This window comes from Rattus norvegicus, chromosome 16 (assembly GCF_036323735.1).
Source record: "Rattus norvegicus strain BN/NHsdMcwi chromosome 16, GRCr8, whole genome shotgun sequence".
Classification (NCBI taxonomy): domain Eukaryota; kingdom Metazoa; phylum Chordata; class Mammalia; order Rodentia; family Muridae; genus Rattus; species Rattus norvegicus.
The window spans coordinates 43,791,786-43,813,553 of NC_086034.1; the positions used below are offsets into that span (position 1 = coordinate 43,791,786).

The window sequence follows — 21,768 nt, forward strand, 5'->3', positions numbered from 1 at the left end:
TAGAGAATATGTTGGAAGGAAATAGTAGCAATATGTACTGTGACAGTGAGTAGGAATTATTTCCTGAGATTCTCTCTTGTAAGGGTAGATAATTATTCAGAACTTGACATATGATTGAAGCTACAAATATCATAAAAGAACTACATTTTGTGAGCTGAATTTCTCTGGAAAAAAAAAACAAGTTATGTAGAAGAGTCAGCAGACTAATAAGAACACCCATGATTGTAGAGAATTGGGCCAAGGTCCATCGCTAAAATTATTTGGGACCATCTTATTCTCTTTAATAGTTGTTTATTGTTCTGTATCTCATATTCCATGCCTTTCACTATTATTTAAAACCTTTCAAATGGATTAACTTGGCAGAGCGTTCTACCAACCAAAGGCTAAGGATTGTCCTTAGATTTCCCAAGTTTTGTAACCTGCTCACCTGATGTTCTGTGACTATAGTTTGTTAACTACTTCCACAGTGGAAAACACAATTTGGAGCAACCTGAATGCATGTTACTTGGATTCCATTCACATTCATTCTGAATATTGGCTTACTCCCTCTGGAGTGAATACTGTGTGCTTTTACAGGTCACGTTCAAGTACACAAATGGATAATTCCTGTAATGTGATGACTAAAGGACCCAGTTAAAGAAGCTACTTTAGAAATATAGACCCTGATTTCATGAGTAAGAGCAGCAAGCATTTGCTTTCCATCAGCATCCACATTACAAATATGTTTTGCTCACAGTGTGGACAGGTATATTAACTGCACGCAGCCGAACTAATCAAAGTAATCTCATTCACAGATGTGGTTCCTGTGGCTACTTGAGCTAATAAGATAATAAGACTTGCGGGACAGTGAGCACTCTACACTCATATTCTAAACAATGGTTCAAGACTAATGTAGAAGCCATATGATTTGTTTCTTGTTCATTCGATTCAATTTTATATACGGCACAGCTTCGATGTGGAATATTTGGCAGTGACAACGCTGGTGGGCCATACTCTTCCTGCCCCACCTTTTAAAATCCCAATGTACGTGCTTTGTTTGAAGCTTTGACCCCAAAGCTTAGGAATCGCAGCTTCTGCACAGCAGCCTCGTTGCTAGGTAACCAACTCGCTCCCAGCCTTGTTTCCAGAGGTCAGCATCCCATGTGCTCCAATCAGACACTAGTGTGTTTGTCACGTGTAATTATTATGGGGCGGGATCCAGAGTGCTTGTCCGCCCCACCCGGCAATGTAGAGGGTGGGCGGAACCCGCCGCTGGCTCAGGGATGTTCAGGGTCGCCCCGCCCCTGAGAGCTGAGTGGGCGGCGAGGAGGGCGTGGCCGGTGCGCGGGCCGGGGCGGTCCCTTTGGCTGGTCCTGCTTCAGTACCTGCTGCTATCCAAAGCTGCAGCCGCTGTCTCCTCCAGGTAAGGCTCAGGTGGGGTGGTGTTGTAGGAGACTCTGATCAGCACCCAATCAAAGAGGAAGGAAGATGTTTGAATGAGTTGGCTTCGCGTCTGTGACCAGCGCTCTGAGGTCTCAGACTAGGGCTCTAAGCCTCCTACGGTGCTGTGCAAGCCGATGCCTGAGGAGCTAATCCCAGGAGTTTTGCAGCCACACATCTGAGTATTACAAGACATAGTTAGAACTCAACATGTATGTGAATTCCCCCTGCGTGGAAGCTGGGGCTGTTTCTAGACACCCTTTTACTGTTATTTCTAAGATTAATAAGTATATGGGAGTCTAGAGCCTAGAATATTATCCCATCAGTGTACAAGACTTACTGGTATAGATTACTTTGAAATGATTGTACCAAGAAAGCTTTAAAAAAATCTGTTATAATATAAAGGCAATACTAACCCCAAGAAAAGATTATTGTATGCTAAGAAGATCATTAAAATACTTCATTTTTCTTTTACCGATGTATTCATATTTTGGATGCAAATATTCATAGAAGCAAAAATCTATGTTGCTAAAAAATAAATTAGAATACACCAAATATACTAAAAAGTTGCTCATGCATCATTCACATGTCACATTTATTTCATATAAATGTCTTTAACATAAATTTGAAGATATGTTATATTTCTAACTTTTTCAGAACAAACTATCCTTTAAAGAAGACTAAGAAAAATACATCTATTGTTTAAGAGATATGAAGTATTTGATTTAATAACATGACATTGTAATTGTCAATTTTAGCACTATCATATCATTTCTAGGTTACAATAACCACAAAAATAGTTAGATGCAAGGGAATTTATGAGGATTTAAAAACTTGAACTAAAAAGGAGGGAAATATTCTATACATCTATTGATTCACAAATTCTCTTATTTCGAATGAGGAGAATTTAACACTGTAACACTAGTGACTGAAACCCATAAATACTCCTTTATTCTACAAGGTGCTGCAGCACCCTGAATGCGCAGGGCTATGATTATAGCTTTATGTTGGAAGACAGAAATCTGAGGCTGTTTGACAAACTTAAGAAACTCCGAAAACCTGTCAATTGAAGAAAATTTGGAGAACTTGCTTTACTGGATTGTTTTATGGATTAATGTAACAAGTGGTAGTTTTAGCACATTAAGAGTTTTTGGAAATTTTTCTGAATTGAAATCAACTAATGATCTATTTCAAAAGTCACCCATAAAAGTAAAAATTTTTTGAGTGAGGTCTACAAATGTATATATAAAGACTAGTTGGATTTTTAACAATTATGTTGATCTGATATCTCCTTATGTTGATTTCAATAGATGACTAAAGAGGCATAAACACTTTGGGGGAAATACTATTTGGAGTTGCCTTTTAAAAACTCCATTCTCCTTAATTTTATAATTTAGAAAATGTCATATTGGAATTCTCAAATCATGCTATTGTGACAATATATAATAGCATCATGTATAGAAATCTACAAATGAATTTAGCTTAGAAAATTAATTTTTAAAATTCATCTGCTTTAAGTATAGACTACTATTGCAGTTAGGTTGCTTTTGTTGTTGTTTTCTGTAAATGGCTTTAAAGTCCTTAGCCTGAGTAGAGATGGGGCAAGAAAGTTTTTGTAATAGTTCAGAGAAGTATATGATCATTTTAGGTTATTTCACTTTTTTGTTATATTTGTTTTAACTTGCTGAGCCATAGAAGGCCAACATGAATGATTACTGTGTGGTTATTAATAAAATTATAAAATTTCTAACTTAACCTAATTTTATTTTCTGAAACATTGTAATGAAGACCAAACTAAGTGCTCCATTAATCTGAAGGATTAACATTTTCTTCCCATATTCTAGATTTAGTTGAGATTTGATATATACAGGAAGAATAGCAGTAGTTAATATTATTTGAATAACCAATGTAGCTAGCCATTTATGGTGATGCATGGAAGACTAAAACATTAGCTATGTTATTTCCAGTATATTTTCATGGATGAATATCCTATATACATCCATATATGAATATCCTAAGAATATATTGTTATTAGGACACAGGGATGGGTATCGTATTACCTCATTAACCATGCTCCTGCATTTGTGTCAGAAGCACATTAAACTACAAGTGGCACTTCCAGTGTCTATGACTACATATTGTCCTTTGATAATATCATGGCCATTATTCTTCCACGGTTAATGAGTCTGTGCCTTTGAGATTTGAGAACAAGCAATTACACGTGAATGCCTAAAGAACATTTTAGAAATTCCCCTAGAGAATCTGCTATAGAAACAAAACCTAGAATAAAACTGATTTCTCATCTGACATTATTTAAAAGTTCCAAGAAGGACTCACCTCTCCTTGGGCACTGTGAAACTTTTAAATCTCTGTTAAAATCATTGTTAGTGGTGCGTGTCTGACACGAAGCAAGAACTCTCTAACACTGACTGCGAGAGACCCAGAGACAGGTTTCCAAGCACAATGTGTGAGCATTACTGCTTTAGTGCTGAAGGAACGACAGAGTGGAGCCCTCAGGGACAGCACAGACCACCACCATGAATCCTGTTACAGGTGGGGAGGAAAACCCCATGCCTGACAGACTCCAACCACACTTGACACTCCAGTGTTTGAACAACCCTCTGGGTTCTCTGGTTCCCGAGTATTTTCAGAGGCAGATGACAACTGAAGATTCAAAGTACGACTGAACATTTTAGCATGGCCAGGGCTACTGGAAGAGAACCTGCAGAAAAGTTTCAGAGACCAGAGTCTGAGAACTGTTAACACTTGCATGGGTAATGGCCTCTATGTCCTAGGTCTGCTTAGGACTACAGACTTACTACTTCCAATACCTACTGTCACAACCCCAGATGCCAAAAATGACAGAACCAAAAACTCCTACAGGCCAGTATTTGAAAAGCTTACTTACCTGAGGCTTCCATCCAAATGGAGCAGAGAACTGCAAGCAGCCGGTTAGGGACTTTTACCAATATATGTAGAATGAAAATTTCATTATCATTTTTAGAAAGATTGAAGGAAAATTCAGTCATTTAAGATTTCTAAACTTTGCCAAAAAGCAAGCAGAAGGAACATTCTGAATTTGGAATCACAGCTGGTTCTTTCCATGAAATCACACTAATCTCTATGTGAGATCTTTTCCCTTCGCAATGACAAAGATACTGCTTTTATTGCCCACCAAATACTTAAAGGGTATGGTTTGTTAGGCTATCTCCAAACTCATGGAATTCTGCATTCCATTTTACAAAACCCAACAACACAGAAACTGGCAGTAGTATGTCTTCAACATTAAGACATAGTTCATCAACCATTTGCTTTCTCAAGGTTGCCTGATAAATGTCATGTTCAGGTAAACCCTGGCAAAAGAGTCATAAAATAAATCCTCATGTGTCCATAAGGATGTGAGACCATTCAGTGCTTATTGTATATCAAATGCTCAGAGATGGGGAATTCAGAACAGAGTTCCTCAAGTAGTTTTCCATGTACTTCAACTTAACCTCTTTCAGAAGAATTCTTGACACCTTAAATTATGAACATTGTTAGAGTTCCATGAATGTCATGTGAAATAGGAGACATGTCATACTATACATGCAGAAAAGTTGTAATTGGAAAGTAAAAAAAAATTGATTATACAGAGCACTCATGTTTAATGTGGTATAAAATAGCTTTTATTTTCTTATATAAATATATGCACCAAAGTCTTGAAATTTGTGTAGTTGGTCAATAGTTTATGCTAATTCTCTGTATTTCAATATATATCTGAGTAAATCTCAATGACAAGTATGGTTATGCAGTGCTTTATTTTGAAATAGAACCTCACATTGTCAGTGAGCATGGCCCGCTCACCCATTTCATTACCTAACAAATACTTAAGGGGTATGGTTCATTAGACTATCTCCAAATTCCTGGAATTCTGCATCCCAATTTACAACACCCAACAACACGAGACTGGTAGTAAAATGTCTTGAACAGTAAGACATGGATCTCAACTGTTTGCTGAACTCACTCTGGAGCCCAGGCTGACTGGAAATTCACAGCAATCTTCTGGCATGAGCCTCTGGGGTGTATGGGTTTAAGTCACCTCGCCCTTCTCTCTGTAATTTTCTAAGATGGAACTATGACAAACGATTTGAAGGGAATCATTTCAGAATCGAAGATGCAAGGATCTGTAGAGTCTAGGTATTCTATGGATGAGCAAAGTCATTCAGATGGGCTCTCAAAATTAGAAATGGAAACTTGTTCTAGAATGGCTCAGGCTCTGGATTTCTAGCACTCTTCAGTCCCTCTCAAGAGTTGCAAAGAGTGCTCTCAACATTGTTTTCTCCCTCACTCTAACTATTCCAGTAGTAATACAAATGTTTTGAATAGTTAAGTTTTAAATTCGTGAAACATTAGATGCATCTAACAAACAGTATAGCATGTATTTGATCTCCTTTTACAAGACTTATTATCCAAAATACTAGTCAAAATACTATTATTGTAACTTGTAAATGAATGCAATCTAAGTTTTGCCTTGAAGTCTTTTATGGTTGCAATTTGGTCCTTCAACCCAATGCATGTCCTTGGTTAAAATTTTAAAGTGAGATGTGTTTAAGTCTAGACTTGTCACTTGCTTTGGTCCTAAACAGCCTCTATAACCCTCTTACTAAACCTTCAACCAGCTGCATTAGCTTTCCTGAGAGCTTAATAGACAGTAAATCAGCATATTTTTAAATCAGAATTTCTTAGCAAGTTTCCAAGACATCTTGTGGGTTTTGTTTGTTTGTTTGTTTGTTTGTTTGTTTTTTAACTAGTCTCAAGTAACTAGCCTGGTAGAGACAGGCAGGCCTCTGGGATTCACTGATCTTCTGAACTCTAGCCTAATTGGGGAGCTCCATGCCAATGAGAGACTTTATCTCAGAGATGTGCCACAGTCCTCAGGATGACTGCCAAGACTGTCCTCTGGTATCCACATACACACAGACATGTGCAGATCCACACAAATAGACACATATTTGCATATTCACATTTAAATATATTTAGACATATGGTGAAAATAACTCATTCACATTTCTAGCTCTTTGAATTGGTTTCTTGCTTCTCTGGAACCAAGTATTAGACGTAACACATAACTCCTGGGTTTTGCTGATGACATTGAAATTTACACAGGTTATTATAAGGGTTTACTTTGTGAACTCAAACCACAAATTAATAACACAGGTTATTATAAGAGGTTACTTTGTGAACCCAAACCACAAATAACCTTACTCTTTTCTACTCACCACCTAATCCAGGGTTTCAAAGTAGGCTAATGCTCCACTTATTGAGACCTATTTTTATCATCTAAGCTTTTAAGAACATCACGGATTGGCACACACTGAGAATGCTCACACAAAATGTTGTGTCAAGACATCTAAAACATAAGCTCAAGAATGACAGGAATGTAAAAGATTATTTCTTGTTCTTAAAAGATACTAGATGGATGTTTTCTGCTAAATTACTTGAACTGTTGATCTTGGTCAATACCTCTCTACCTTTGTTAAACACATAAATCATGTGAGGGAATGCTGACGTATCCCAGCCACAGCGCTGACTCATTAGAATTAGCATGTGAGCCAAATAACTTCGTTTGTAGCCAATTTCTAACTGAACTGTGCTGCCAGTCACCTGAGAAATGCACATGGTGATTAACTGATTTAGAGAATTATAAAATACTCTTTATGTTTAATAAAAGATCGCCATGAGGATAGTAGTTCTTTGGAATTATAAATACTCAAAACAAGAACATTTTACATTTATGAGCCAAAGAATGACTAAAATTAATCCTTCCAATTTTCTATAATTTTCAAATGTTTTACAACACAGTAGCAAAATGTTAATTATATAATTATTTGCATGGTTCTACTTGCATTCATATTTAAACGATGTTATGGGGTATTTTTTTCTATACCAGAAATCATCCTATTTCATATATTCATATATATGTATATATATGATACATATTTGAACTTCCATATATAAAGAAATATATATTATATATTGATTGATTTCTTTGATTAATCATGACTAATAGATAAATGTTATTATATATATACATATATATACATATATATAACATGTGCTAATTTTGTTCATTTTATTCTATAATTCCATAATATCTTTTATTATATAATCTTATATATTTAATATATGTTTTATTTTATAAAACATTCTATAAAACTAAAAGCCATAGAAAATAGTAATTTTATTAGTTTTATTGAGTGAATTAACCTGTGTAATTAGTATATATTTATTAGTTAATGAACATTTGTTTAAAAATTATTTGAAAAGTGGTGGTCAATAAAATTATAGAGTCAAAAGAATATTATATTTTCTGAAATCTTATCACCCAGAAATAGCCTACTATTTTGTGTTCTGTATGCAATTTTTAATGTTTCTGCACATTCCTATACATAGATATAATTATCTCAATAATATGCTCTTTAAGTTACCTACAGACTTTTTCCAAACAAATTTACATATAATAATTATTTGCATATTAATATGCTTTACAGAAATGTTTACATTAATTTAATGGCATACTTTAACATAAATTCTTTAAATAATTCATTATTTCAAAATTGATTGTAAAATACCAAATAACTTTGAGTCAACATTTTCTTAATAGTCTGCATTAGTTTTTAACTAAAAATAAAAATGCTTATCTAATGATTATATATATTAAATGATAAATTATTATAAATTATTATCTTCTTTTCCTAAATCCCATTATCTGACTTTGCTGTCTTTATCGTTATTTTCACAATCATGTTCAGGGTTTTCTTGCTTAATATATTTAAAAAACTACAATAACTTCATATTTCAGGTTTTTGTTTTTCTTAATGTCCAAAAGCCTAGCGTTTTTGTCAAATACTTTTAGTGAGAAATTACGAACATTTTTTCAAATTGTTGTATTTATAAGGTTACTTTCTGATCTTTTCCTTCATAGCTGAATGATATTTACTCTATAAAATTGTAACATCACAATAGTTCTTCAGTTAAATGTATAATTGCTTAGCTCAGGTTTTATATCTGCTTTCTTTCCCACTGGTTTTGTTTTGTTCCAGCCTTAGTCATTGAACATGTGGCTTCATACCACCTCTGTAATACACTAGGTTTGGAACTGTTCTATAACCCAAGTCAAACCTCAAACTTGAGAGTCCTATGCTGAAACTACCCAAGTAGCTGAGATTACACTCCTCCACCACCAGGGCTGGCTATAGCTAGAGTTTTTTTTTTTGTTTGTTTGTTTGTTTTTTTAATTCAGTATAAGTAATGATTCTGACATGAATTTCCTCCAATTGCATGCAACACTTAAAATATATTTATAAGCTAAGAAGATTGTGAAAAAATAAAGTGCATTAGCGCGCACGTGTGTGTATGTGTGTGTGTGTGTGTGTGTGTGTGTGTGTGTGTACTAATTCATGTATGAGGGAGGACCCATGCCATGAAGCACATGTGGAGATCAGGCCTGAAGCAGACCCCCTCCATTTGGTGTTAAGGGCTACACAAAGTGCACTGCTTGGCATGTGAGCTTCTGGGATTCTGCAGTCGCTTCTTCCCATCTCTCTGTAGCAGCAATGAGATTATAGGACATGCTGCTGTGTCCAGCTTCACATGGAATCTGGAGAGTTGAACTAAGGTCTTCTCACTTGTGTGGTGAATGTTTTACTAGTGAGTCATCCTCCAGCCCTTCGTTGTTGTTGTTGCTGTTGTTTTGTTGTTGTTGCTGCTGCTGCTGCTGCTGCTGCTGCTGCTGCTGCTGCTGCTGCTGCTGCTGCTGCTGTTTCGCCCATTGCTTTCTAAGTTGAGGACATATAATGAGTTAGTAACCATTAAATTCATACATTCTTTCTGGGATTAAGGCTTTGAATTTTTATCAGCATTCTCTTTCAGTGGTTCATTTCAGATATATTACTTTCAAAAAGCAGTCATCACATCAATTTTATTACTTATCTATAGGAAGAATTCACCTTAGATTATAATGTAGCCCTGAAATATTATTTTGACTGATATGATACTATTTTGTGTGTTTTATACTCATAAGTACAAATGAAGTTTCTTTTAATTGGTGACAACAAAAAATTCAATTCATATTGATATGTAACTAAACTTGCAATGACAGAGTATGTATAACCTGGTACAAGCAAGAGGTCTAAGTTTGCTAGCTGTGTTCTCTACAGGTGAATAGACAGGACACACAGGTGAAAGCTAGCTGCGAAGAAGAGGGAATGGGTTTAACCCCAACCAAGTAGAATCCTAAGTTGCTATCCATGTAACAGTGAAAATGCAAAATAATAACAGATTGAACAAAAGGGAAACAAATTTTTTAAATATGGTGGAGGTAGGAAGCCTAGCTGTGTTCATAGATTCAGATTTCATCCAGTTTGTTGCTCTATCATGCTTTGCCTATAACCTTCAGCTTGATGAGTCAAGATATTTGCTGGAGCCTCCTAAGACAGGACTAAGTTTCCAGGGGCAGATAAAGGGTGAAATGACATGGAATTCTCTCTTAGTGAGAATGATAGGCACTGTGGTATTTATTATAGAAATATGTATATATTTAGTATATGGCAATACTTATTCCTTTTATGTTTAAAAATTATTTTCTCTAATATTATACTCAACTTCACAGGTGTCCAAACTTTTGCCATAGTGACATGGTGTTACCATCTACAAATATTAGGCCACATCTGTGGCTATCCTAGGGCATGTATAAGCTGCCTACCTAAAGCATTCTACGAAATGCTTCACTGAGAACATTTTCATTTGTTTAATCTGAGTTTTATGAAGCAGTGAAGGCTAGGGTGCTTTTTAGAAAGGGAAGCACAACCTTAATGAAAAGCAAAACAGTTTGCTATATACTTCCCTGCTGAGTCAAACTGACTTTCATAGAAAGTAAAATGCTCTTCTCTGAATTTTAATACAATGCACTTACATTTTATATAACTATAGTGTATTTAGCAGGAATTCAAGATAAATTTCCTTGGAAAAGTGAAATCATATGAAATAGCTCTTATAACTTCATTGTATAGTATAGTAGCCAAAAATATCAAGTGTATGGTATATCATAACACATGCTAGATATTTTAGTGTTCTGTTAGCATTTCTGTTATTATTTCTGAGATGCAAGCATTGTACTATTTTTGGTTTTTTGTTTTCAACAGTTTTAGTTTTAATGACTTAAAGATTTTAATACAATTTTGCTGAAATTTTGAGAGATCATTCAGTTAAAATTACAATTAAACTTCTGAGAAATAGATGACTAAACATGCCTTAAATTTTTTAAACTAAGACAAAATTCTAGCTATTTGTGCAAATGATGTCACAGTGTCAAGACAATTCATTAATAACATGTCAATTTAATTCGTGTGTTATCTCAGTGGAGGATTACAATACAGTGTTTAACTCCCAGTCTGAGCTCTTGGGGAAGATTGGTGAAGCTCTTCCCCTGCACCCAGGCCCGCACTCCCTTCTGTGTCAGTTCGTCGAGCTGTGACAAACATGTTTCATTTTGGTAGAGGATAAGGCCCAAGATGTTTTCCTGAAGAAAAAACAAACCAGGAGATTGAATTTAGGGATGTGGGTGTTTGTTTCTTCTCTCTAGCAAGCTGAAGGACTGCTTTTTTTTCCCCATCTTTATTAAATTGGGTATTTCTTATTTACATTTCAAATGTTATTCCCTTTCCCGGTTTCTATGCCAACATCCCCCTAAATCCTCCCCCTCCCATTCTATATGGGTGTTCTCCTCTCAATCCTCCCCCCATTACTGCCCTCCCCACAAGAATCCAGTTCACTGGGAGTCAAGCCTTGGCAGGACCAAGGGCTTCCCCTTCTACTGGTGCCCTTACTAGGCTATTCATTGCTACCTATGAGGTTGGAGCCCAGGGTCAGTCCATGTATAGTCTTTGGGTAGTGGCTTAGTCCCTGGAAGCTCTAGTTGGTTGGCATTTTGTTCATATGGGGTCTCAAGCCCCTTCAGCTCTTTCAGTTCTTTCTCTGATTCCTTTCAACGGGGGTCCCATTCTCAGGTAAGTGGTTTGCTGCTGGCATTCGCATATGTATTTGACTGTCTCTCAGGAGGGATCTACATCCGGTTCCTGTCAGCTTGCATTTCTTTGCTTCATGAAGGACTGCTTTTTAATCTAAGGGTAGAATTCAGGAAAGTGTACAGTGTTATAGGGCTTTTAACATAGAAAGCGAGTTGGACTCCACACATCAGTGCCACTGAAGGATCCTCTCAGATTCTCCAGCAGGCTTCCTCCAAGTCTACTAGTTGAAACTTTTTGGAAAGGTTGTGAGCACAAATGCAAACCTGGTACTTCCAGGTATTCCATTCCAATACTGTACCTCACACTTTACTTTTAGAAATCAATTGTACTTTTACTACAGCTCAGGAGAAAATACAGTGGAGAGAAGAAAGTTAGTGCTGTAAAAGGGATAGGCAAAAAAATAGCAATATTTCAGACTTAGTCAATATCTGGATCTGAGATGTCAAGAAAAATGGGACTGATAAATAAATCTAAATGTAGAATCAGAGCAGCAATGATGTAGGCCAAATGTTAGAGAATGAGCAGGACGTTACTTTTCTTGATCATCCTTCTTAGAGTAGGGGAAGAGCCATAGAACAATGGTTCTCAGCCCTTTCATAGAGATCACATATCAAATGTCCCGCATATCAGATATTCTTATTATGATTCATAATGGTAGCAAAATCACAGTTATGAAGTAGCAACAAAAGTAATTTTATGGCTGGGGATCACCATAACATGAGGGACTGTATTGAAGTCGTAGCATTAGGAAGGTTGAGAAGCACGACTATAGAATGTTCTTATCATGCTGATTTGAGAAACACAAAGATGTACAGGAAACAACCCTTCAGTCATGGACTGCTATGGAAACAAGGATGTGACTGTTGCCCATCCATACTGGGCAAAGCAAGTAAGGTTGCAAGGCAACCTCAAAGGCAATAGCAAGGGATATGGAGTCGGTCCATGACAAAGTTATAAAAAGATTAAGATGAAGAGAGAAATATATAGAAGTCAGTTTAATATATTAAGATTTTTAATTTAATTCAATATTAAGATTTGAGTGTTTTATGCCCATAGTATTTAGCCTTCAAAAAATACTTTACTTCTTTTTTAAAATTTTATTTTAAGTGCTAACATTTATTTTAAATGTTAACATTGAACCTTTGATTTCCATCATTTTCTTTCATTGTGTAATCTGCACAATAATCTTCTGACATGTATGGTTAATAAATATATGGCATTTATACAGATGGACACAGATTCTGAGGTGCAAATACGTGCAAAAAAGTCTCACTGTGACTTGTTCCTTCCTGTCTCGGTTCCCGCTGATTGACTTTGACATGCATTTTCTTACAGATCAGCCAAGGATTTCAACTCTGCCCCTCAGAAAGGTGTAAGAGAGAAACTCTGACATGAAGTCAGATAAAATAAAAATAAATGGAATATGACCAGGAAACACATGTTAAATGTATTCTGGTATGACATGACAGGAAATAGTTTGCCCTTATATTAGAAATAATATAAATATTAAATTATAGGGCTGAAGTTAAAAGCACTTGTTGTTTCTGGAGAGCACCCAGGTCCAGTTCTCAGCATGCATAATGTGAACCTTACTACCACCTCCAACTCAAGCTCTTGGGTATCTGATCCCCTCTTCTGCTTCTGAGGGTACCCTCACTCATGCCCACACACACACACACACACACACACACACACAGACACACACACAATTAAAACAAAAATAAATCTTTAGAAAACATTAAGTACCTCTACTAGTGACTGCTGTTTCTGATAAAACACCTTAACTAAAGCAACTTACAGAGAGAAGAGTTAATTTGGATTCACAGTTCCTGGGGGTTAAAGGCTATACAGTAGGCACAATATGGCAGCAGGTGCAGGTATAGGTGCAGTAGAGACAGAAAGACAAGAACTCATATGTTCAATGGCAAAAAAAAGCACACGGCTAACTGGAAATGGCACCAGTTTTTTTTTTTACTTTTTTTTTTTTTTTATTAACGAGTATTTCTTATATACATTTCGAGTGTTATTCCCTTTCCCGGTTTCCGGGCAAACATCCCCCTCCCCCCTCCCCTTCCTTATGGGTGTTCCCCTCAAAACCCTCCCCCCATTGCCGCCCTCCCCCCATAGACTAGTTCACTGGGGGTTCAGTCTTAGAAGGACCCAGGGCTTCCCCTTCCACTGGTGCTCTTACTAGGATATTCATTGCTACCTATGGGGTCAGAGTCCAGGGTCAGTCCATGTATAGTCTTTAGGTATTGGCTTAGTCCCTGGAAGCTCTGATTGCTTGGCATTGTTGTACTTTTGGGGTCTCGAGCCCCTTCAAGCTCTTCCAGTTCTTTCTCTGATTCCTTCAACAGGGGACCTATTCTCAGTTCAGTGGTTTGCTGCTGGCATTCGCCTCTGTATTTGCTGTATTCTGGCTGTGTCTCTCAGGAGCGATCTACATCCGGCTCCTGTCGGTCTGCACTTCTTTGCTTCATCCATCTTGTCTAATTGGGTGGCTGTATATGTATGGGCCACATGTGGGGCAGGCTCTGAATGGGTGTTCCTTCAGTCTCTGTTTTAATCTTTGCCTCTCCCTTCCCTGCCAAGGGTATTCTTTTTCCTCATTTAAAGAAGGAGTGAAGCATTCACATTTTGATCATCCGTCTTGAGTTTCGTTTGTTCTAGGGATCTAGGGTAATTCAAGCATTTGGGCTAATAGCCACTTATCAATGAGTGCATACCATGTATGTCTTTCTGTGATTGGGTTAGCTCACTCAGGATGATATTTTCCAGTTCCAACCATTTGCCTACGAATTTCATAAACTCGTTGTTTTTGATAGCTGAGTAATATTCCATTGTGTAGATGTACCACATTTTCTGTATCCATTCCTCTGTTGAAGGGCATCTGGGTTCTTTCCAGTTTCTGGCTATTATAAATAAGGCTGCGATGAACATAGTGGAGCACGTGTCTCTTTTATATGTTGAGGCATCTTTTGGGTATATGCCCAAGAGAGGTATAGCTGGATCCTCAGGCAGTTCAATGTCCAATTTTCTGAGGAACCTCCAGACTGATTTCCAGAATGGTTTTACCAGTCTGCAATCCCACCAACAATGGAGGAGTGTTCCTCTTTCTCCACATCCTCGCCAGCATCTGCTGTCACCTGAGTTTTTGATCTTAGCCATTCTCACTGGTGTGAGGTGAAATCTCAGGGTTGTTTTGATTTGCATTTCCTTTATGACTAAAGATGTTGAACATTTCTTTAGGTGTTTCTCAGCCATTCGGCATTCCTCAGCTGTGAATTCTTTGTTTAGCTCTGAACCCCATTTTTTAATAGGGTTATTTGTTTCCCTGCGGTCTAACTTCTTGAGTTCTTTGTATATTTTGGATATAAGGCCTCTATCTGTTGTAGGATTGGTAAAGATCTTTTCCCAATCTGTTGGTTGCCGTTTTGTCCTAACCACAGTGTCCTTTGCCTTACAGAAGCTTTGCAGTTTTATGAGATCCCATTTGTCAATTCTTGATCTTAGAGCATAAGCCATTGGTGTTTTGTTCAGGAAATTTTTTCCAGTGCCCACGTGTTCCAGATGCTTCCCTAGTTTTTCTTCTATTAGGTTGAGTGTGTCTGGTTTGATGTGGAGGTCCTTGATCCACTTGGACTTAAGCTTTGTACAGGGTGATAAGCATGGATCGATCTGCATTCTTCTACATGTTGACCTCCAGTTGAACCAGCACCATTTGCTGAAAATGCTATCTTTTTTCCATTGGATGGTTTTGGCTCCTTTGTCAAAAATCAAGTGACCATAGGTGTGTGGGTTCATTTCTGGGTCTTCAATTCTATTCCATTGGTCTATCTGTCTGTCTCTGTACCAATACCATGCAGTTTTTATCACTATTGCTCTGTAATACTGCTTGAGTTCAGGGATAGTGATTCCCCCTGAAGTCCTTTTATTGTTGAGGATAGCTTTAGCTATCCTGGGTTTTTTGTTATTCCAGATGAATTTGCAAATTGTTCTGTCTAACTTTTTGAAGAATTGGATTGGTATTTTGATGGGGATTGCATTGAATCTGTAGATTGCTTTTGGTAAAATGGCCATTTTTACTATATTAATCCTGCCAATCCATGAGCATGGGAGATCTTTCCATCTTCTGAGGTCTTCTTCAATTTCTTTCCTCAGTGTCTTGAAGTTCTTATTGTACAGATCTTTTACTTGCTTGGTTAAAGTCACACCGAGGTACTTTATATTATTTGGGTCTATTATGAAGGGTGTCGTTTCCCTAATTTCTTTCTCGGCTTGTTTCTCTTTTGTATAGAGGAAGGCAACTGATTTATTTGAGTTAATTTTATACCCAGCCACTTTGCTGAAGTTGTTTATCAGCTTTAGTAGTTCTCTGGTGGAACTTTTGGGATCACTTAAATATACTATCATGTCATCTGCAAATAGTGATATTTTGACCTCTTCTTTTCCAATCTGTATCCCCTTGATCTCCTTTTGTTGTCTGATTGCTCTGGCTAGAACTTCAAGAACTATATTGAATAAGTAGGGAGAGAGTGGGCAGCCTTGTCTAGTCCCTGATTTTAGTGGGATTGCTTCAAGTTTCTCTCCATTTAGTTTAATGTTAGCAACTGGTTTGCTGTATATGGCTTTTACTATGTTTAGGTATGGGCCTTGAATTCCTATTCTTTCCAGGACTTTTATCATGAAGGGGTGTTGAATTTTGTCAAATGCTTTCTCAGCATCTAATGAAATGATCATGTGGTTCTGTTCTTTCAGTTTGTTTATATAATGGATCACGTTGATGGTTTCCCGTATATTAAACCATCCCTGCATGCCTGGGATGAAGCCTACTTGATCATGGTGGATGATTGTTTTGATGTGCTCTTGAATTCGGTTTGCCAGAATTTTATTGAGTATTTTTGCGTCGATATTCATAAGGGAAATTGGTCTGAAGTTCTCTTTCTTTGTTGTGTCTTTGTGTGGTTTAGGTATAAGAGTAATTGTGGCTTCGTAGAAGGAATTCGGTAGGGCTCCATCTGTTTCAATTTTGTGGAATAGTTTGGATAATATTGGTATGAGGTCTTCTATGAAGGTTTGATAGAATTCTGCACTAAACCCGTCTGGACCTGGGCTCTTTTTTGTTGGGAGACCTTTAATGACTGCTTCTATTTCCTTAGGAGTTATGGGGTTGTTTAACTGGTTTATCTGTTCCTGATTTAACTTCGATACCTGGTATCTGTCTAGGAAATTGTCCATTTCCTGAAGATTTTCAAATTTTGTTGAATATAGGTTTTTATAGTAAGATCTGATGATTTTTTGAATTTCCTCTGAATCTGTAGTTATGTCTCCCTTTTCATTTCTGATTTTGTTAATTTGGACGCACTCTCTGTGTCCTCTCGTTAGTCTGGCTAAGGGTTTATCTATCTTGTTGATTTTCTCAAAGAACCAACTTTTGGTTCTGTTGATTCTTTCTATGGTCCTTTTTGTTTCTACTTGGTTGATTTCAGCTCTGAGTTTGATTATTTCCTGCCTTCTACTCCTCCTGGGTGTATTTGCTTCTTTTTGTTCTAGAGCTTTTAGGTGGCACCAGTTTTTAAAGTCTGAGATGTACCTCCAGTGATACAATTCCTCCAACAGAGCCACGCCCCCTCAGCCACCCCCCAAACAACCCCACCAACTGTGGAACTAAGTACACCGAGGTGAGCTTTCACGGGGCATTCTCATCCAAAGAGCTAAAGTAGTGCTTTTGAAAATGTCTCAGTATCTGCTTCGATATGCTCATAGAGAAGAAGGGGACAGGGGAGAGGGGAGTGGGGAGAGGGGGTTTGTGAAAGGGAACCAGGAAGGTAAATATCATTTGAAATGTAAATGAATAAATTGATTACCAGTACATAAGACATAGCTGCTATGTGCCTCATAAACAATGTGTAACAAGTTACTAAACTGGGTTTATATGAACATGATGCACAGTTGGTGTTTTGACATGATTATAAAACATATTTACCAGATGTAGGTTTTTGTTTTAACCTCTCAAACTTTTTAGTAAGCGATTTGGTTAGCCACTTCATTACAAGAGAATGGATTGTAACTCCTACCTGATTGCAATCTCACTTCATTCTGAATACATCTTTTGTATCCTCTCCATGTATCAATACTACTGGCCATTTATTCATAGGTACTACCACTAGATGGCAGAGTTCCCAGACTCTAAGTGTGCCAATTCACCTAGCAAATACTTGTCACCTATACATTGTTTGGGAGAACTTACAATTTATATCTACACAAGTAATCAACCTATGTTTCTTAATATTAGATATTAATACACCTAGAAGAGGAAATTTGACGATATGAGGAAAAATTTAAACATTTTTTTTAAAGATTTATTTATTTATTATATATAAGTACACTGTAGCTGTCTTCAGATACACCAGAAGAGGGCATCAGATCTCTTTACAGATGGTTGTGAGCCACCATGTGGTTGCTGGGAATTGAACTCATGACCTCTGGAAGAGCGGTCGGGCGCTCTTAACCGCTGAGCCATCTCTCCAGCCCCAAATTTAAACATTTTAAAGCCCATTACTCACAGAATAGGATGAGAGGATACACACAAGAGCTTTAGGATAAATATCAATACATATTAAAAATACTGGTTAGTTTTTGTCAACTTGACACAAACTAGAGTCTCCAGGGAAGTAGGAACTTCAATTGAGGGTCGCCTCTATCATTTTGGCTTGTGGGAATGTCTACGGAGCATTTAATTTCTAATAGATCTCTCAAGAACTGCAATAAAAACAGAAACACAGGACTGCTGTCTTCTGCTCCTTGTTTGTTATTTTTCTGAAATTTAAAACCCTGTTAACCTTTATAAATTACTTGATTGTTCATTAAAACAATCGAATCTAAAGTGTTTCTAGAATGTGAGATTAAGGCCTAATATTTGATAGTCTTTTTTGGAACTACATAGCATAAATTATTTTAGTTTTCACTTTCTAATATAGGTTTGTGTTCCCTGATTCGGCTTTCTCTCGATAGCTATCTGTAAATTAATAAAACTTTCCAGTTGAAATATTTGCCAAGTATTAGCTTCTTGTACTGAACATGATTTCCCTGGGAGGTCCTGGTGAAACTTGTTTGCTTGAAACACGTTGTTGTTACTTTAGGCGCTGATTATTCTCCAGCTGACTTGATTAAAGCGCAAGCAATCTATGGCTTGGATGACTTACGTTTCCCATTGGTTTGAGCAGGATGACTGGTATGAAGGACTACAAAGAGTAAGATGTTTTTATATTGCAATTATAATTTTCTGACAGGTTTGCTCTATTTACCTGCTTTTCTTCTTGTAAAGTTCTGTTCCATCCATTTTATTGCAGACATTTCTGTAATACAAAATTCTGAGGATATGATAGCAATTTTAAAAGTAAGAATACAATTTATGAGGATAGCTATAATTGTACATTGACCAGGAACTCCCTTCCCACTTCAATGCTAGATAATTTTCTTTTTCAGTTGTGAGTAAAACCTGAAGCCTCCTGCATGCTAGATGAGTGTTCTATCCTTCATGTCTATGGTCAGCCCCCTTTACTTTTTGTATTTTGAAACAGGATCTCATTAAACTGCCTAAGCTGGTCTTGAACCGGTGGCACTCCTGCCACAGTACTCTGAGTAGCTAAGACGATAGGCCTGAGCCATCACACAACACAGGTCTAATAAACTCACAGTACTATTTTAATACTGTCTTTAAGATGGAACTATAAAATGGTAATTTGTACCTGACTCATGTATAAAAATAGTAACTATTACACACCTTTCCCAGGGACTAAATCACCATCCAAAGAGAACACATGGGGACCCCTGGCTCCAGCTGCATATGTAGCAGAGAATGGGCCTTATCTGGCATCACTGGGAAGGCAGCCCTTGGTCCTATGGAGCCTTGATGACCCAGGGTAGGGGAATACTAGGGTGCTGAGGCAGGAGTGGGTGGGCAGATGGAGGAGCACCCTATTAGAGGCAGGGAGGAGGGAATACAGGGTTTGTGTAGAGGAAACTGGGAAGGAGGATAGCATTTGAAATGTCAATAAATAAAATAACCAATAAAAAATTAAGATTAAAAATAAGATTTATATTGAAAAATAGACCTTCTCCCATAAATAAAAATATTTAGTTAAATAAAGGCAGCTATATGTTAATATTTAGTGTTATGATACAATTATTATAGGAAAAACAGAGATCCTGAGCACACTATTGTATCTGAAAATTTTTAAGAAAATTAAAATGGTTATGTTTCAAAGGGAGTCAAACTGTTACCATGGCAACTTGGCCCATTTTGAAAAAGTGTAGGTTAGCATTGTAATAGTAAAAAGCAAAATCTTATTTTTAAAATGTGCCATGCCATAGTGGATTTACCTTAGAAGAAATTAGTTTTAATTTTACTTTTCGATAAAGAATTTATTGATCTTTAGAAGACAACTGTGGATTTTCTTTGCATTAACTTGTGAACAAAAGAGCCAGAGCATCATTGTGAGGTTTCAGCATTGTTCTCCTCACTGCCATTCAAGGACACAAACTACTGAAAATATGCAGTATTTCCCTTTTCTTTACTTCTTTGCATTCTGTTCTAATCACATCAGCCACAAATATCTTATTATTTTACTTCTTTTTAAAACAAATGCTCAGCAGTGCACATCTGGGGACTTTTTTTCTCTAGATAGTCTTTTTGTTTCTTCGCTTCTTTGAACAAGATGATAAACATCTCTGGATCCAGTAGCCATCTGCCTTTGAGGAAACTCACTCATAAAGTAAATTGTAAAGCATTCTTCAGAAAAGTTCCTGAGACTCAGTAAAGAGCTCGCCACCATGAATTCTGTACTTCAGTCATTGTATAATGCAGAAAAGAACAATGGGAAAATTTCAGCCTATGGCTCTTAGTAGCAAGACTCCAAACTCCACTCATTGCGCAAATACCACACTCCAATGCCACTGCCCCCTTTTAGGTGTGAGCACACCCTTAAATACGATAACACAGTCATTTCCATGTTTCAGAAAAGATTCTCTTTAAAGTGCAGCCCAGAAGATGATAGTATAATTTGGGGTCAAGAAAGGATTGATTTTAATAAAAATGCTTTTGACTTAAATGTATGTTATTTAAAGTGCCTTTGGAGCATCACATAGAGATTGTAAGGGCTGAAAATATTTCCCTTTCCATCTCTATATTACTATGGGTCTTTGTAACTAAACCAAGACATTAAAAGAAGGATTTTTCATCACAAAAACAGTTTATCCTTTAAATTGGCCATGTCATCTCTGTGAGTTTGGGCTTCTTCTTGCTCAGGTCTCATTAATTTGTATACAGACACAGATGAAATGAAACTCATAGTCATTGAGGAAAACCAGCACATGAATGTATGTTTTCATCATTTCTAAGCATCCAGTTTATTTTCCAGGTTGTGTATATGTATGTATATCCTATATAACCACCATTGTAAAGGTTAATAAGTAATTAATTGAATTTTTGACTTAAAAATTTCAAACTCAAAATGTAGAGTTTGAAAATTTACATAAATGTGTGAACTTAATATTGAAAGCAGTAAGTTTACACTTGTACTATTTATGACATAAATAAGTATATATAAGTATACATATATAAGTATACATATACAAACTTTGCTATTATAATTTTTTTGGCATTACTGTAATTCCATATAATTTATATTTAAATTTTATATACTCATTTTATAATAACCCTACACATTCAAAAGTAAACATAATGACCTCTCAAAATCTAATATGTAAAATACTTCTAGGGCTTGTTTTCTGTCTCATTTTATCCACTGACTGTCAAAGAGTACATTTCCCATAATCTGTGTGTGTGTCTGTGTGCTCACATGCATGTTTTGTATCTAGGGTTGAAAGCAAACTTAGAACCCAAGTTAACAAATTGAAAACAATATCCCTGTTGTCAGCCACTAACAGTGTCAGCTGTATGTATGTAGCTTCACCAATACAAAGGCTTTCTTCCTGACCCCACCATGTCTTCATTGCTCAGTGAGCTCCAATGCTTAGCATTTCTCCAGTGAAGTGGGTATGTCATTCCTACACCAAAAGGATTGCTTTTCTCGAGGAACACATGCTTAGAGTGCACACGCAACAGGAAGCAGTAAGGGTGAGGAGTCTTTCCTCTTCCATCTGAAAAATGCTACTTGTCACAGTGAAAAGCTTGTCCTACATGGCGACTTTTTACAGTTTACACTTAGAATCATAAAAATAGCGTTAAAATGTTCCTTAGGTTGGATTTTTTGTTTGT

At 36.8% G+C, this 21,768-nt stretch overlaps 1 protein-coding gene across 6 annotated transcripts in view; it reads left to right on the top strand.

The window, feature by feature from the left end:
• The first annotated feature begins 1,203 nt into the window (after positions 1-1,203).
• Positions 1,204-21,768, top strand: part of Wdr17 (WD repeat domain 17) — a 131,199-nt gene continuing 110,634 nt past the window's right edge. For 5 of the 6 annotated variants that reach the window (XM_008771249.4, XM_017600361.3, XM_008771250.4 and 2 more), the window contains exons 1-2: positions 1,204-1,402; positions 18,629-18,739. In XM_008771249.4, coding sequence (XP_008769471.1) covers positions 18,674-18,739 — 66 coding nt within the window. In that variant the 5' untranslated portion in view covers positions 1,204-1,402; positions 18,629-18,673. The remainder of the gene's footprint in view (positions 1,403-18,628; positions 18,740-21,768) is intronic. The other variant, XM_003751595.6, reaches the window with a different exon arrangement.